The sequence below is a fragment of the Daphnia magna genome, linkage group LG9 (assembly GCF_020631705.1).
Source record: "Daphnia magna isolate NIES linkage group LG9, ASM2063170v1.1, whole genome shotgun sequence".
Taxonomy (NCBI): domain Eukaryota; kingdom Metazoa; phylum Arthropoda; class Branchiopoda; order Diplostraca; family Daphniidae; genus Daphnia; species Daphnia magna.
The window spans coordinates 3020403-3037127 of NC_059190.1; the positions used below are offsets into that span (position 1 = coordinate 3020403).

At 41.0% G+C, this 16725-nt stretch overlaps 1 protein-coding gene across 5 annotated transcripts; it reads left to right on the top strand.

Moving 5' to 3' along the window:
• The first annotated feature begins 1761 nt into the window (after positions 1–1761).
• LOC116931127 (RNA-binding protein 38) lies at positions 1762–16606 on the top strand. Of its 5 annotated transcripts, XM_045178966.1 has the most exons (9): positions 1762–1947; positions 2090–2263; positions 2341–2588; positions 2648–2783; positions 3635–3994; positions 4920–5046; positions 5718–5784; positions 12199–12455; positions 13579–16606. In XM_045178966.1, exons 5-9 carry the CDS (start codon positions 3644–3646, stop codon positions 13731–13733), a joined length of 957 nt encoding a protein of 318 aa, XP_045034901.1. In that variant the 5' UTR covers positions 1762–1947; positions 2090–2263; positions 2341–2588; positions 2648–2783; positions 3635–3643; the 3' UTR covers positions 13734–16606. The 5 variants fall into 5 exon arrangements, with proteins under 5 accessions (XP_045034901.1, XP_045034902.1, XP_045034903.1 ...); XM_045178967.1 differs by lacking the exon at positions 2648–2783 and having other exon boundaries at positions 2341–2614; XM_045178968.1 differs by lacking the exon at positions 2648–2783.
• The last annotated feature ends 119 nt before the right edge of the window (positions 16607–16725 follow it).

The window sequence follows — 16725 nt, forward strand, 5'->3', positions numbered from 1 at the left end:
GATTTTCTAGAAATAGAATTCGCCTTCTTGGCTCGACTTCTTCGGCGGGATGGCCGACCCTCACATAACACAATGACAACAAGGAAGAAAACCGACAACAACAACAACAAGAAAAGAAAAAAGAAAGAATCAACAAAACAAGAATCACACGAGAATCTATCGAAAAGTGATCAAAACAATTTCAACTCTATTCGGAAATCACTTACCGATAATGTACTCAGTAATTTCCATTTCGAAATTGTCCTTCGGCGAATCGTTACGTGTTAATCCCGTCAATTTCCTGGAACATTTTATTTTCTCCATTCTGTTCCATTCGTCTTCCTTTTTTTTTTCGAAATGGAACGAGTTCGTTACACGGGTTATCGTTGCTGTCATTTTCATCTTGTTGCCTCAGCTGGGCATCGCTGATGATTGTGAAATGAAGGGGGGGATCCTCGTCGACTGGGATTACGTCAGGACCTTCTTGATCCAGGGCAAGCAGCTTGACGCAGGAGACAGCGTTAGGCAGAGGATTATGTTTAGATACGACTCAACCAAAAACAGGCAACCGATTTGGTGTATATGACGTGACATGGAACGAAACAATTTCCAAACATCTTAAAAAAGAAAGAAGTGATGAGAATGAGATACGCTTTGTCGCCACTTCCCCCAGGCCCCCTTTTTATCCCGTGTTCCAACCCGTTATGTATATATGTTCCAGACCGGATGAATCATAGCCTTTTAAAAAAAAAAGTAGAATTCCAACAGCTACGCTCAGCGAACGGAATCGTTTTTCTTTGTTGTGTGTTGGTTGCCTGGAACGTAGTAAATTCCGTCATGTCCGCCTCGCAAAGTATCCGAAAATTCGAAGCCGTTCGGAGCTGTTTCTCCGTCCACACGCGGCCGCAGACACTCGTTCGGTTGCTTGTTCTGACTGTGAATATTTACGATCGTCTGTGCCCCGCCGTGGCACATCGGTGGTAGAATGGGAGGGCAAAAGAAACAACTGTGTTTTTTTTTTTTGCCCGCGACGTTGCGTGATGTATGTCGCCGTTGGGGCAAAAAAGGCCGCGTGCGGCGTCGTCATCGGCCCATATGCACCGGCATTTTCGGACATAAAACCTGTCACTGGAACATATAGAAAAGGGTAGTCCATCATCGACGGCCAACACCTCAGTGGCCTCCAGCTGAACGTTATTCAAACGTAATGAAACGGAAGATGAAACGTTAAGCGATTGGCATCAATCTCGTATGAAACATACCATTTTACATGTAATGCTAAAGAGGACGAGTTGAAAACGTCCAGGGGGTTAATACGCCCAGTCATGGGTTATTAGAATTACATAGTTAGAACAAAAAAAGGAAAATGGATTTCCCCATTTGAAAGCAAGGTAAATAAAAATGCAATTGCCCGCGTTAAATTGCAACAATTGGTGGCCATTTTGTTTTGAATATCTTCTTGCATAATTTTTGTTGTCGTTAATTGTAGTCGATGATTCATTAATGAATATTCATCATTCCTATTCATTTCAAGGTTTTTTATTTTTATTTTCGTCAATTTGCATTTTTTTCTTTAGCTTTTCCTTACCCCACCTCCCTCTTGACCTTTTCTGAACATGTTTGTCCTTGAACCTTTTTGTTTGTTTTTTTGGTCGATCTCATTACTGGGCGAATATTATGCAGCCCTCCCTCCTCGGTGAAATGTTTTTCTATCGACGACTTTTTGTTTTCCTTACCCTGCCTCCATGTCCAAAGCCACTGAACTGAGAGCTACACGTGGCGAATGGCGTCCATTTTGTTCAGTCCACTTTTCGATGGGCACGCTGCAAAAGCTGGTCAAAGTCGATTAAACATCTACTTAATCTAGGCGTACCTTTATCAGTGAACGTAACGTTGAAATGTTCTTTACTTTATTGTGATGGCTTTTTATTTTACTCGAGGGATTGTGCCAGATGATTTTCGAATCAGGTTTGTTGCTTCAATTGATTTTTAATTGTTTTGTCTGGTCGGCCTGTAGTCCTAACCACCAAGTTGAGCTTTGCTAAATTCTATTTTGACAAAATGAACACAATTTTTTATGTTTCTCTACATTTTTCCGGCTGTTTATTAGTGTCGCTAGTAACGATGAAAGAATGATGAAACGCCACGTTGATTTACAAGCGACAAAGACGTGACGGGCCATTCAGAAAAAATTCATTTGCTCGGGATTTGTTGTTGTGAAAGAACCCGCAATATGCACCGATGTCGAACGTGAAAATCCCGGCACTAGAACATTAGTCTCATCGTAAATAATGCTAGCCTTCCGATGATGGTTTCGTGACGCTAACGAGCGTGTAATAAATATACTTTTCTTTTCGATAGATGGTTCAACTATGGCGGCCACCACCTTCTGTTGCGTATGTGCTAGATAGCACAGCTCAGCCCTCGTGTGCTTATTACTGTACGTTATGTTGGGGCCTGGTCGTGTGTCATCCAACTCCCGATGGAATATTGGATGTAATATATGCATCCATCGTGTCATGTCGCTGCAAGTTATGTGGCTATAGTTGACTCGAATAAGTGGATTTTCGCCTGAAATACGGACACCTCACATCTACGTGCTTCTCTACGTAATTCTCGTTTTCCTATTTCAAAAGTAAATAATTTTTTTGTTTATTATTTGTTTTAGTTTTTGCCAAATATTGGACCAAGGGTAGGACAGAAAAAAAAACTGGTCTCGTTAACGATGACGCGTTCACGTCAAACAACACTCGACACCACCCCCCACTTTCGTCTCTGCTTTCTTGCCTTTTCAAGATCGATAAGTGCGTAACGACAAGTGTGGGGTTTCTGTCTATTTGATTACCGCATTTACACCCGATTTTAGATTTGTGAACATTTTCTTTATTTCCCGTTTCGCCAAGTTGTTTTAGTTTTCCCGTCGATTGGCATATGGAAATCGCGAAACGCTGCAATGTCTATTTTAAGTGTTGATTAAGGGGGGGGGGGGAAATTCGAGGAAGCGTATCTTCTGCTTTAGTCCAATCTAAAAAGAATTATTTTGAAAACGAGAAAAATTGGATACGTCGTACACGAGGCGCCACTGTCGTTCCCTTTTTTTATTTACGTACACCATCGTTCTCTGTGTTCTTCTATTATTCCCTCTTTTTTTTTCTTTTCTCTCATCCATGCGAAGACAGGGAGAATGAGAGAGGCAGTGAGAAAAAAAGGGAAGAGGAGAAAGAAAAAAAAAAAAAGAATCCGTTGCGCACAGAAGGGGCAGAACCGACCGGCACTCCGGCGACGAAAGTAATAAGAGAAGTTCAGTCGTTTCCCTACTTCCCTGACGTCCATCCGCATTCGGAAGAAGTTGTGTCGTCCCCTAAAGTTTCAGATATTTTTCGACTCGACAATTATTATTTATTTATTTATTTTCTAAATTCTGGATATTATTCCGACGACAAAAAAAACCAAACGAATTCCATCGATTCGCGGTTCTTATTGTTTTTTTTTGTTTTTTTAAAAAGCAAAACGAATTGCGAATTTCATGGATTCGACAAACAGACTGTGATAAAAACTAACTTTCGTTTTAAAAAACAAATCCATCCAGCGAATTCAATCGAGTCGCAAAGAGTTCGAATTGTTTTGTTTGTAACAAGTGTTTTCGGTTATTTAGTGGGAGAGAATGTTGATGTCTCATCACCTGAACACACAACAACAGCCGTCCATCAACGACTTTGAGATTGTCGGCCTGTGCGCTAACGGCACCAGTTGCAACGGCAGTTCGGGTTTAAGTGGGGCCATGGCCGGAACGGCATCTTCAGCGTCCAGTAGTAGCTCTACGGGATCGTCCACGTCGGGATCGTCTGCTTCTGGCTCTATCAAAGACACGACTTTCACGAAAATCTTTGTCGGCGGATTGCCCTACCACACGACCGATTCCAGCCTGCGCGAACACTTTCAAGTTTACGGCGAAATCGAAGAGGCTGTCGTCATCACCGATCGTCAGACGGGCAAATCCCGCGGCTATGGATTCGTAAGTTTGTTTCGTTTCTTTTAAATCATTTCAATTCGTGATTGTTAATGTGTCCGCATATTTTTCTGAAAAATTTGAATAGGTTTTTTTTTATTCATTATTTAAATGAGTTGAAAAAGGGGGGAGGGTGTGAAAGAAAATTGTAAAAAAAAAAATTTAGTTGCGCTGTAAAGGAGAATGTTTTGTGTGGTTGGTTAGATTGTAAGTGCTGCGGCGTACACCTGTGACAGGCTGTCAGTTTGGCCCTTTGTGGCCCCATTCTGTGTCCATATGGCGATAGATGTGGGTCCGTTTGCCTACCTTTTATTTTTGCGTTAGTTTTGCGTCTCTTTTATCGTTTTCGATCAAATAAATAGAATTTGAAACGAATTTTCGTCTTGCAAAATGTGAGAATGTAAATGATTTTAATCTGGCGCACTTATTGGTTTGTCACGTCACTTTGTTCACTTGTTGGTGCTCTGTTTGCTCGAGTGTGTAGAGCGAAAGAGCGAAGTAAAATGGTGGAGGGCTTCCCGGAATTGCAAGTTGCGAAGATTATAGAAAAGGGGAATTATAAAATAATAATTTATTCCGCTCGTTCGTTCGCAGATGGCACACGTGTCTGTACAATCGATGACGTCATACGGAAAGGGTCAGAACCTTGTCCGTCCTACTTTTTTTTCTCGTCTTTTTTCAATCATCAATCAGCTTTTTTTTTTGCGACCGCCCTCATCTTTTTTGTTTTCTACAATCGAATCGTTCAAAATATCGATTTTTGGGTGCATGTTGTTTCTTCATTATTTGTGAGGATTCTTTTTTGCTGTTGGCATTTCGTTGTTGTGTGATTTGTGTGTTGTGTTGTGTGTGTGTGAAGTTTTCAAAAAAACAATATTTCAATGGTGTGTTTTTGTGTTGTCTGGTGTTGTTGTTATTCACGTACAAATAGGTTACCATGTCGGACCGTCTGGCGGCCGAACGAGCCTGCAAAGACGCCAATCCCATCATCGACGGCCGTAAAGCCAACGTTAACCTGGCCTACCTGGGTGCCAAGCCCAGGGGCAACCTTCAATCAGGTATGATTAAAAATAATAAATAATTTTCTTTTTTCTTATTTAATCGCTTTATTTTGGGGATTACATTCATTGATTTTGGTTTTCTCACTTTCGGGCCAAGTGTTTTTATTTAGGGGTGGTGGGGGTTTGATTATTATTTATTGTTTGATGGAAACATTGAAATCGTTTGGTTACGCCCATCTACTTTTGCTTGACTGTTTATCCGGTTATTTATACACGACCGTGTACAAATAGATCGGACACACCGTGCACACCACCCCTTGTTTCCCCCTATCTCCCATCTTGGCTAAAAGATCACGTAAACGTTGCTCAACGCTCGTAGTGTTGGTCGTTTGGACTTTTCCTCATTAAAAAAACAAAACAAAAATGAATAATAAAGAAATTCCGATGGCCAGTGCGCGCATGTTTCAACGGTCCTTTGCGTTAGCACCCGCCAGCCCGACATAAACATCACTCATATTATCATAACTGGCTGTAGTGAAAGGAGACGTTTGTTGTAGTGAGGGATGCTTTTGTTATATAGGAATCTCCATATCCCTCCCTATCCCTTTGTTTTTTGTTAATGGGATTATTAGAAACGCATGAATTGCGGCTGTTTTCTAATTGTGGATGTCGAGTTTTAATTTGATTTAATGATACAGTTTTTGTGTTTTTCATGTTACCGCGTTCAGGATTCCCTTTGGCGGCCGCCCTACGAGCCGGATTTCCAGCTGCTCTTTTCGGACAAGGACAATACGGGTAAGTGATTGATGTTTTAACTGTTTAAATACTCGAATCGTCGTGAGTTGTGCTTGCCCTCCAACTGCAATAATTGTGCCCGTACTTGAATCAGTTGGAAGCTAAACACCGACGAACAGTGTCGATCCAATTCGAATCGAACTTGAAACTTGTTTCAATCCTTTTTGTTTTGCCTTTTGAATGGCTGTGTTTATCAACCACCAGCAACGTTTTTGGCATTTCTCACTCGCTCTTCTGCCGCTGCGTGTTATTGGAAACTGTGGCTCCTGCCTATCGCCACATTTATTTCTTTTTAAGGCCCAAATAACGACAGGCATGGGGGGCAAATATCACGCGGTTCTAAGAAAAAGGACAACCGGATTACCGGAGCCCACACATTTTTTTTTTTTTCCTCCAGCCGGATATGGGCCAGGCCGGATCTAATGCCCCCAAGGATTTCTAGATGAAAAAAGCAAAAGAAAAGAAAATCTGTTGACACCGTTGTCATTCTCGTCTTCTTCTTTTCACATGGAAAAAGAGAACATTGTGAAATGCTTGGAAAAAGTTGGGTTGGCTTTTAGCAGCGCTTTTGCCATCGGAGTCGGCCATGCACGACAGATTCACACTCGAGCCCAGCTGTCTTTTTCCATCCTGTCTTTCCCTCTGTCGGTTTCACCGTGTTTTTCTTTTTTTTTTCGGAACCATTTGAACGTCATCACTTTCAATACGATAGTTGATTTTTTTGTTTTTTAAAATAGATTTTACTTTTACATTCAACGTAAACGTTAAAATATTTGAATCAATAGAATGAGACTGTGGAATAATGTCAGCTTTTTGATTTTCACATCAAAGAAATACCTTTACCCATTTTGGGGGGAGGGGTTTCTTTTTTAATATTTCTTAGACGCTTAGCCATTTTTCTAAATGTAACGTACGTAAAACGGTAGTTTTGGCAGGTTTCCCCGCACGATCTCTGTTTCCCAACCTTTTTTATTTTATTTTTTTTTGTGTTTCTATTTCTCAATGACGTCACGTCTAACAAGTACGCGCTCATTAGGGAAACGCCGGTAGAGTAGCAAATATTTTTGCTTACGTTTCAAAGTCTCTACGTTTGGTAGACGCATAGAAAAGGTAACTCCATTAACCCGCAACTCGCGTCAACGAATGATTGGCTGACGTCATCGAGCACTGGGCTTAAAGAAATGGCTGCCATGGACCAGCGCATATCTTTAAACACATAAAATGATGATAAGTTTGACGAGACAGAAAGACATAAACAAATGCGCTAATGTTTAACTGTCGTATAGAATATTTTATTTTTTTTGCGGGAATTGTGAAGGGATCGCTTGTTTACTGACGCGTTGACACGTAGATGGCGACAATAATCGTAGCGATAAAACAAACATTAAAAAATTGTGTTTTTTTTTTAAATTTAAATAAATAAAACAGGAGACAGAGGGATATATAAATTTATGAATTTAAAACATTTGTGTATCCCGAATCACTTGTGCAGTTAATTCGGGAAACATGTTGGTTCAGCAGCGTGTGCAGACTTGTCTGGCCATATGTGTAACACTTGTTCAGAGCCACCCACACCGTGCAAAGTATAGAAAGGTGGGAGGGGAGAGGCTGCATCCGTTTCTTTTTTGTTTTGTTTTTTACTTTCACGCCAACTTAAAATGCTGGGGCAAATGTAAAAAAAAAGAAAAGAAAAAAAGAAAAAAACTGGGCCAAAAAGACGGGATAGAGTGGACGGTTAAATGCGTTGCGATAAATACACGTGATGGCTATTGCCACCCCACAATTTTCTTTCAAATTGTTTGCAGTTGGACGTAAGAGACGCACGCACGCAGAGGGGTTTACTATGTAAACACCTGTCTTTTTATATCTGTGGAGCGCGTCTGCAGAGGGTTAATGGCAAGAGCGGGTCACTCGCATGTTTCATACCTCTGTGCAAATGGCTCGTCTCATTCTACCGCCTTTTGATTTGAAAATAATAATGGTAACAATTCAACATTTAAAAATATTATTTCGTGAAAGAGATGGAAAGAAAAGGGAAAGCGGGTGGCGTTTGGTTGTCTTTTCCAATCGAGATGAGTAGTGATAGCGATGCCGTTGTCGGTCCGTTGCCCGGCAGCCGCCCCGTTTTCGTTTCACTCGACTTGACTTTTCGGAGCGACGAGTAACGTGAGTTTTTTTTCTTCTTCTTCTTTACTGTACACACACACACACACACACACTGACTTGCTGCTGCTGTGTATGCCTGCCTGCCTTGCTCATCTATCTTTAGATGGATGTTAAGCCCGACTTAGCTTTTGTCATTTCCTCTTTTTGCTTTGCTTCTTTTTTTTTTGTTGTTTTGTGTTGTTCCAAAAGTCGGAAGGCGGAACCAGTCGGCAAAAGAATGTGGAGCTGGCGGCAGGGCGAATTACCAACAGAGGGGAAGCAACTTCTTCTGGGTCTTTTAACTTTGAGACAGGATGACGAATGCGCACCCAATCCATACGGTTATATAAGTCAGATGAAATATCCAAAAATGCGAGTGGTGTGACGCATCTTTGTATTCTTTTGTTTTTTTTGGTTTTTTTTTCTGACATAATTTGAGATTTGGGGGGGATTTTTTTTTAAATGTGAATGTTCCAGTTGACGATTGAGCTACCCGAGGGAAATTCAAAAAGTTTCATTATTTTGTTTATGTTTGTTTTTAAAAATTCCCAATTTTTTGGTTTTGTTTTGGGATGACGTAACGCGAATCAGTGCGCAAAAAAAAAAACCTCCGTTCGTATTGGACGGTATCAAAGACGGTTTCGTACCGGTTCCGTTCCAGGACGCGCTGCACTGGCAACTAACTTTCTCGTGCGTACCCTGCGTCTTTGGAACAATCTTACGGATCTGGCTGTTGTTCGCTTTCGTTTCTTCGCCTAGAGGGGCGACACAGTCGACACCGGCATTTTTGTTTTTTTTTCTCTTCCAAAATTTGATTACGACATTTCTCTTTTTTGATGCCATCCCAGCACCAAGGCAAAGGAATTCATTTTCCACGACCTACATAACTCTATATTCTTCGCCGCACAGTTGACAATTTTCTTCTTTGTTTTTTTTATCTTTCTCTTTTTTTAAATTTTCCCGCGAAAAAAAAAAAATAATTATTTTCAAAATTCCATTTCCTGGTCGTCAATCTCTCGGCCCTCTTGTTTTTACTCTCTGAGATTGCACTAAAGTAGATTGTGAAGGACTTGGCTCTTAGCCAATCGCATTTTTTTGTTTCACTTGTTCAATTGCAATTTTTTCTTTTTTTTTTTTTCTACGACGACGTTCTCCAACTTTCGCCCTACCCCACTACCTCCTCCTCCTCTTTCCTGTCTATTTTTTTTTTTCGTGAAGGATTCACTGATGAAGGCCAACGACCGAACGAAACTCTCACCCAACACATTTTTTTTTTGTTACCCCTCCTCCCCCATTGGCTATCGTTCAACTATGAATGTCACGATTGCAATGCAACCGGCTCCTAGATAGCGGATGCATCCGCTCTATTGTATACCATGTTGTTGTTGTTGTTGTGACCTTCTTTTTTTTCTTATCCTTCCCCGCCTTTCCCTTTTTTTTTCTTGTTCATTTTCTTTTGAGAACCCGTGTCAAGGCCTCTGAGATCTTTTATACCGGCCATATGCGTTCGGCTGGAGGAAGGAAAGTAAAAAGAAAGGGGGGGGGGGAGGACTGGAACAGATGCTGTCGGGACTGATCGATTCGGCTGGATCTTATGACACACAAAAAAGAGGGGGGGGGGACCGTTCACTGGAGAGTTTGGAATGGATAAGGTTTTTACAAGAGGATCGCAATGAGGAAGCAAAAAAAAGGGGGAGGAGGTAAAAAAAAAAACTGGAACGATTTGTTTTTCTTTAATATCATGGCCGGCCTTTTTCGTCTCGGTCCGTTCGTGTCGTTGACGGAGTTGTTCTTGATCCCCCCCCCCCTATTTTTTTTATTTTTTACTTGTACGATCTGGAACTTGGCGATTGGCTTTTTCTTGGAAATTACGTCCTCTCGAGTTGTTACCCCCCCCCCCCCTTTCCCAACACACAATGTGTGGGAATAAAAACGGGCATGAAAGCGGAACAAACACACACACACATAAAAAGTGTGTGTGGGGGAAATGATGAATTCTCCAGGGCTGGAACTGACATCGTCAGCGAATAGACGTACAAGCTTTTGTCTCAATCTCTTCCTTGTTTCTTGTGTTGTTGACCCCCCTTCCCTTCCCTTCATGATGGAATGGACCTATCTTTGGTATCACTGTCTCTTCCATCTTATTATTCTTAATCAGAATGAGAAAATCACATCGGAGAAAAAAGAAAAGAAAAAAAAAAAAGGGAATTGGATCATGTGGAGGCGGAGGGGGAGGGTTGGTAGAAATTAATCAGATGCGTATGTCTGATCGATGATGTATTATTTAAAAAAAAAGAAATGGGTAGATGGTACACGATACAGTAACACGTACTCTACTACTCCTCCGCCGGAATGAAGCCAAAAGGGCGAGGCTCCGTATGTTGGCCATTGTAGATTTGTGTTGACCTTTTATCCTCGGCCAATTCTATTTGGCCATCCGCCCTCCTTTTTCTTTTTTCTATTTGATCCGGGGTGAAGGAAATGTCAGTTTTAAAAACATTTCCTACACCCAATCAAAAGATAGAATTTAATTTTCGTAGCAGAAAGGGGTGAAGGATAATCCCTCCCCCCTTCCATCTCGCGTATTGCGTGAAATAACTTTGACGAAGAAGCTTCTTTTGCCCATTAAAATGAAGCCAACTGGAACACGCACATGGTGCGGAGCATTGCAGTTTACCTCTCGCCATTATCGTTAACGATTAGTCGTAACCCCTGCTCGAAGAATCGAAATAAATATCTGCATTTTTTCGTCTTGGGTGGGGCAGAACGTTCCAGGCTGTTGTGCTAATAATCGAATCTCTGTTAAGAAAAGAGCACTCGACATGTTGGACGTAGTTTAATGCCACCGATGCATATCAACCTCTCTGCCACCTTTTCCAATAGGCTAATGGACAGGGAACTATGGGAACGTATGGTGACAAGTTAAATCGATATCTTGTCTGCCTCTGTGTGTGTGTGTGTGAAAGTAGGGCGTGGCTTCTTTTTCCTTTTTATAAATACACGTTGCACATATACAAATTTCAAAAAGGGCAGAGAGAGAGAGACACGTCTCTCGAAGTCTGGAACTGCTGAGAGAGTCGACAACGAGGAGCCGCAGTCTTTTGTCTGTTAAGAGACAAGAGTTTAGATATAAATAGAAATCGGGCAACAAACGGGAAAAACAAAAGAAGGGGGGGGAACCAAAAAAAGAAAAGAGATTCCGGCAGCCGTAGATGCAGACTGCCGTTCCAGCTGTCGCTTTATCCACCGCTGTACGATTCCATGTTTTCTTGCTTCGAATCTCGCGGTTTCTTTTCTAACGTATGCAAATTAATTCAAATAGTTTTTCTTCAAGATTTTTTTGGGGAGGGCAGTTCCGTATCGTAGAACGGCGTTTTCCACGTCTGTTTAGTTGTCTTTTATGGAGAGCCTCGTCGTGACTGTGCGATTTTCTCTCTTGTGTTGAATGGACGAACAGCTGGAGTGACAAGCGTGTCAAAGCTCGTTGTCCCGATGACTGAACGGAAAGACAGGGGGAAAGCCGAACTAAGAAAGAAAACAATTTTTTTTTTGTTTTTGTTTTTGGCTTTCGTTTTGTTTTGACTTTGAACCGAGTCGAAGAGTCGCCGCCCTTTCAACTGAATATCTAAAGCCCTCCGTTGGCCCCCCCCGTCTGTCCCCGGCTCAGCCCTAACCGACTGTGATTGAACGTGATTGCTGTTGCGGTGCGGGGAAGGACAGCATCATCTCCAATCGCGTTGAATTATTTCGTAAAGGAGGGGGGGAATTGGCGCGACAGTGAAAACTGATCCGAGCCAAAAATAAACTCAAATTTTATTTTTTTTTTTTAAAGGGATGACGTCTTAATAGGCAGCCAGTCATATCACTATAGGCTCCTTGTCTGACGTGTTGTTGTTTTTCATTTGTTTGTTTTCTTTCATGTCTCTGTTTCAACACACATAAAAACACAAGTTTTGCGGGGGTTTCTTGAGAAATGAAACCCAAGGATACGCTGAAATGGCCGTGTAGATATTTAAAAAAGAAAAAGAAAAAAGAATTATTTCTATGTACCGTTTAACCCTCTCCTTGGTCGTAACTGCCGCCTCAAAGCTCTTTGTTACGTAATGCAATAACTGTAAATAATAATGGCAGCCATTACATGGACGTTCGTGCGTCTGAAGCTTCAACGAAGGTGCCTGTACCGGTTCATTTAATCGCATCTTTTCTTAATGAATAAAAAAAAACTGATGAAATTCTTGTTGGATGTGATGCAATTTAAACAAAAAACAGAGTCGGACCGCAGCTGCTCTATCCATCGCCGTACGCTGTGACGCCGCCCGGTTTGATGCAACTCCACCCGCAGTCTCATCATCAAGGCGGAGCCGGTGGACTCAACTCGGCCGCAGCTTCTGCCGCCGTCGCAGCCGCCGTCGCTTCCGGATTCTACGACTATCCGACGGCGGCCTACGCTGCTAGCCAATTCGCTAACGGAGCATTCGAAGCGTCTTTCCCCTTCGGTAGCGCCGCCGCCGCAGCCGCAGCCGCCGGTAATTAACATATTTTTTTTTTAATTATTTTTCTTCGTGCGATAAAATTGCGCGAATTTTTCGAATAGTTCATTAAAAAAAAAAAAAGAAAAAAGAAAATCCATTTTCTAGCACTTTGAAAATATCGTTCATTTTGAGTTTGTTTTAAAGGCCAACGTTATCGATTGCCGCACGGTGAAAGTTTGAAACATTTCTGTCGATGCGGAAGTGAAGGCAATACGAAGATTGATTTCGATCCGGTCGACACCCGTGGCTGGCCAAAGGCCCTTTTGCTTATCAAAGTTCCACGGCGCATAGCGGACGCGCTGTCGTATAAATATAGATGCGCTAACTATATAGGGAATGGATACAGTATCTATACTTGCAATAGAGGGTGTAACGTAACATCGGAATATTTAGTATAACGATGGTTGTGTGTGTGTGTGTCTATCTATCTAGACGAAAAGGGAGTGCATAACTCAAAGACGAGAGTAAAGACACACGCACGCACAAAAGATGGAGGGGGTGGGGATGGGGGAGTTGTGGAAATTATTTGGTGTGAGATATTTTCTAATGAATAGGAAAATGAATATATCTGTCGAAATAAATCAAAAGCTACGCGTGTTGTAGACCTTGGCCTCGTAGAATATCACGCAACAGCGCGGAGCGCACGGCCAAAGTGATTTATAATATCGCATAAACACTTTCTCTTTTTCCTGAGAAATTTATATTGCGGCTCCTCGATGTGCATAAATTATTAATTTATTTTAGTTTTCTTTTTTTTTTTTCTTGAATAATGAATATACTAAACTACTCCGCGCGGATGTACATTAAGGAATGTTTTGGAAACTGTAAGTAGGTACCCCAAATCATCCCGTCGTCTGCACAAACTGGGACGATCACTTTAGCGTGTAGTCCAACAATATGCGTCGGAATTCGTTTGCTTTACTAGGCCGGTAGAGTTTAAAAAGATCTAAATTTAACCCGATGATTGATGATGTAATCGATTGCTTTTTCTTTAAAAATAAAAATATATAAATCTACTAATAATGTCGTTGGCCAAGGAATTCTTATGGGCTTGAAATAGTTTTAGAAATGTCTTTGTGATGTTCGGATCTCTTATAACGATGTGGATTGTATACAGGAGCAGCCAATTATGGCTTGGGACCGGCTTTCACGTACGCCTCACTGCCGCCGGCGCTGCAGAACGCGGCCGCCGCAGCCGCCGCTTCCACCGGTCTGCCTCTATCGCACTACGCCACCGCTCAGAGCCAACTGCAAGAAGCCCGGATGCAATAAGAATTTATTTTTTGCGTAAGAGTTTGGGGCAAAACAACATGTCATTTTTTAAAATTTGAAATCGAAATTTGATTAACATACAGCGAATATAGTTAGGCCTTTAGCATATAGGAGATGACCAGCCCCCGAAATGATGGTCCCTCCACCTCCTCCCCCCAACTACCCAGAGTAACGAGCGAATGTGGACGATGACCTTTTTCTACGAATTTTAGGAATGGAGAAACTTGTTGATTAATGCACCAGTTTTAAATTTTACTATTTTTAAATTTTTTTGTTTTCGAAAGAGCAAAAAAAAAAGGAAAAAAAAATTGCTGCGTCTCTTTTGAATGGATTTATCTTTTTAAAAGTTAACCGGTTAAAGGCGACCAACACTTTGATCGCTGGAGTCGAATCAAGTGATTCTTTTTTTTTTTTTTTTTCAAATGAAGATGTTCTATGAAAATGACCGTCTTACATTTCAAGTCTTTTATTGTTTAACATAATCAAATCGCGCTATGTTTAGAATCATCCGCCCCTCTCTCTTTCTCCCACCCCCCTCTGAAAATCCCTTCATTTTCTTGCCCCATCCGCTCTTCTTTTTTCTTTTTTTAACGCAAAACAAACGAGAAACGGACGGCAAGTGTGAAGATGACACACAGTACGCGACTGGTTCGATGCAGAATAACATCTTCACTTCATCTATGGCCACCCCCCACCCGCAGAAACGTAGAAAATGAGTTGAATGTTCTCGTACATCGCGCAGAGTTCAAACGAAAATCCCCAAGTAAAAACAAAACAAAAAAGTCCCGAAAAATGTTGAAAAAAAAAAAATCGAATGTTTCGTCTGGTTCGTGTTTCATTGCGACTATATCGATTGTTGGTATATTTCGTGTCAAAAATGTATTTTTTTTTTTCTTTTTAAATTCAATTTTCAAACTGTATAAGAAAGTCAGACACGCGAGTCGTGAAACAAATGCTGGCCAATAAGATTCTCGTACAGTTGAAGAAATCGTTTGTTTGTGTGTTAAGATTACGTCGTTGTATTAGTCGAAAAGATAAGCAATTGATGTTGTTTTTTTTTCTTTCTGAACGATGTTGTTGCCGGGACGAGACAAAACAATTGTCCCGGGATTAAAGCTAAGTAATTACGTGTTATTATTCTATATGTATCATCCAGTGCCTTTTTTCCTTCTTTTTTTTTTTCCACCTTTTTTTTGTTGTTTTTATTTCCCCTCAAGTTCAGTTGTCATTGTCTCCCTTGTCGTTGCGTTGCGCTTCTTATTTTCCCGATCTTCGTTTGACTTTTGTCATTGACGCTTCCCATCGTGATCGGTATGAGGGGGAAAGAGAAAGGTCTAAAAAAGCAAGCCATCAAGTGACAAAGAAAAACAAAGAATCCACTGATGAATCAACGTTCCTGACGTCATATCGATCTATGTCATTTGGGTTATGCCACTAAAAATAGATTAAGAGAATTTTCTTTTCTTTTTTTTTTTTTTTTCTTCGGGAGAAACGTGTGGTGGGATGGGCGAAGTGAAACGAGCTAAAGTCTTACATACCTCTCTGCCTCATTCTCTGCCAGTAAGAAAAAGCCTACATCAATTTTTACCATTTGAATATTGGGGGGAAGGAGAACAAAAAATGGTTCGTGCAGTTAGACTTTCGGGGGATGCATCACTCTCTGCTGAGACGTCACACTCCCTTCCCATGTTTTTATATGCACGATCGACTATTTTTTAATTTTTTTATTCAATGTTGTGACGTTGCAATCATTTCCTTTTGTTGCGGGATCTCGCCGACTGTACGCAGTGTGTACGTCTATCGCGTGTTGGCGTGTCTTTAACTGAATATCGACCGTGTGCCAACCAACGCCGAGTTGCCAACGAACTCTATCCACTAGCCCCCCCCGTTCACCCCCTTCTGTTTCATTTCTCAGCTGCCAATCGAAGCTGACGTGCCAGAATCGAGTGAAACAAAAGAATTAAAGAGAAAGGAAGAGAGAGAGAGCAGAAAAGGTTAATGTGCAAGACTTGCTCGTTTTTTTTTTTCTTTTACGGTTATGTATAGGGCTAACGCAAATGGAGAGGAGCAAAGGGGAACCATAATTAAAGGTGTAAAACAATATCCTGTCACTTGGGATTGCCATTAGGGAAAACGAAAACAAGTTACATTTCTAAGTTTTTTAGACGAAAGTTTTATTTGTTTAATGGCAAGAAAAGAGGGTGGGGTAGTTTCGTGACAAAAGAAACGGGAAAATAGCAAACTTTAATTTTTAGTTACCTGTCCGCTGATTGAAATCTAGTCTCTTATTTCAGTTGTTTTCTGTCCCCTAGTCTCAGCTTACAATTAAAAAAAAGAGAATCAACGAGAATCATTTCAATATGCTGCACAAGCTTTTGATCGCCCCTCCCCCGCTTCTTTCTTTTATCCAGTTCTTAATATTTTAATTATTTTTAACATTAAAAAACATTTTCATTTCTGGTCATCGAAGAATTCAAAATGAAAAGAATAACATTGAATTTTTTAAAATTAGCATTCAAAAATAAAGAATTAAGTAATAACAATGAGATGATTCAGTGTTCATGTGCTAGCTCAATTCAATGGCGACGCGGCTCGGTGGATTTTCTTTATGTCAGTCCTTGTTTTGTGTCAATTATTGTGCAACGTGAATCTCCTTTTTTTTTTCAAAAATTTGTCTTAAATCATCGTCTTTCTGTCCTGTTATTGTTGATGTCATCCAAAAGGTTTAACAAAGGTGACAAATTGTAACGGCATCCCGTTTTCATCAGCCCACCATCCATCCACCGACCTATACCCCCCAAAATTGCCCCCCTACCCCAAAAACATGGTGTAATAAGCAAATAAAATTGAAAATGCGCGCGCGAAAAAAAAAAGATCCATTTTTGTTTTGTTTTGATTAGACATTTAAAAAAAAATTAATTTTGGATCGGTTGTGGGAGAAACGATTGAAGAGGCGTGAGAGCGTGCGGAGCGGTGTAAGAGGGCACGCCTC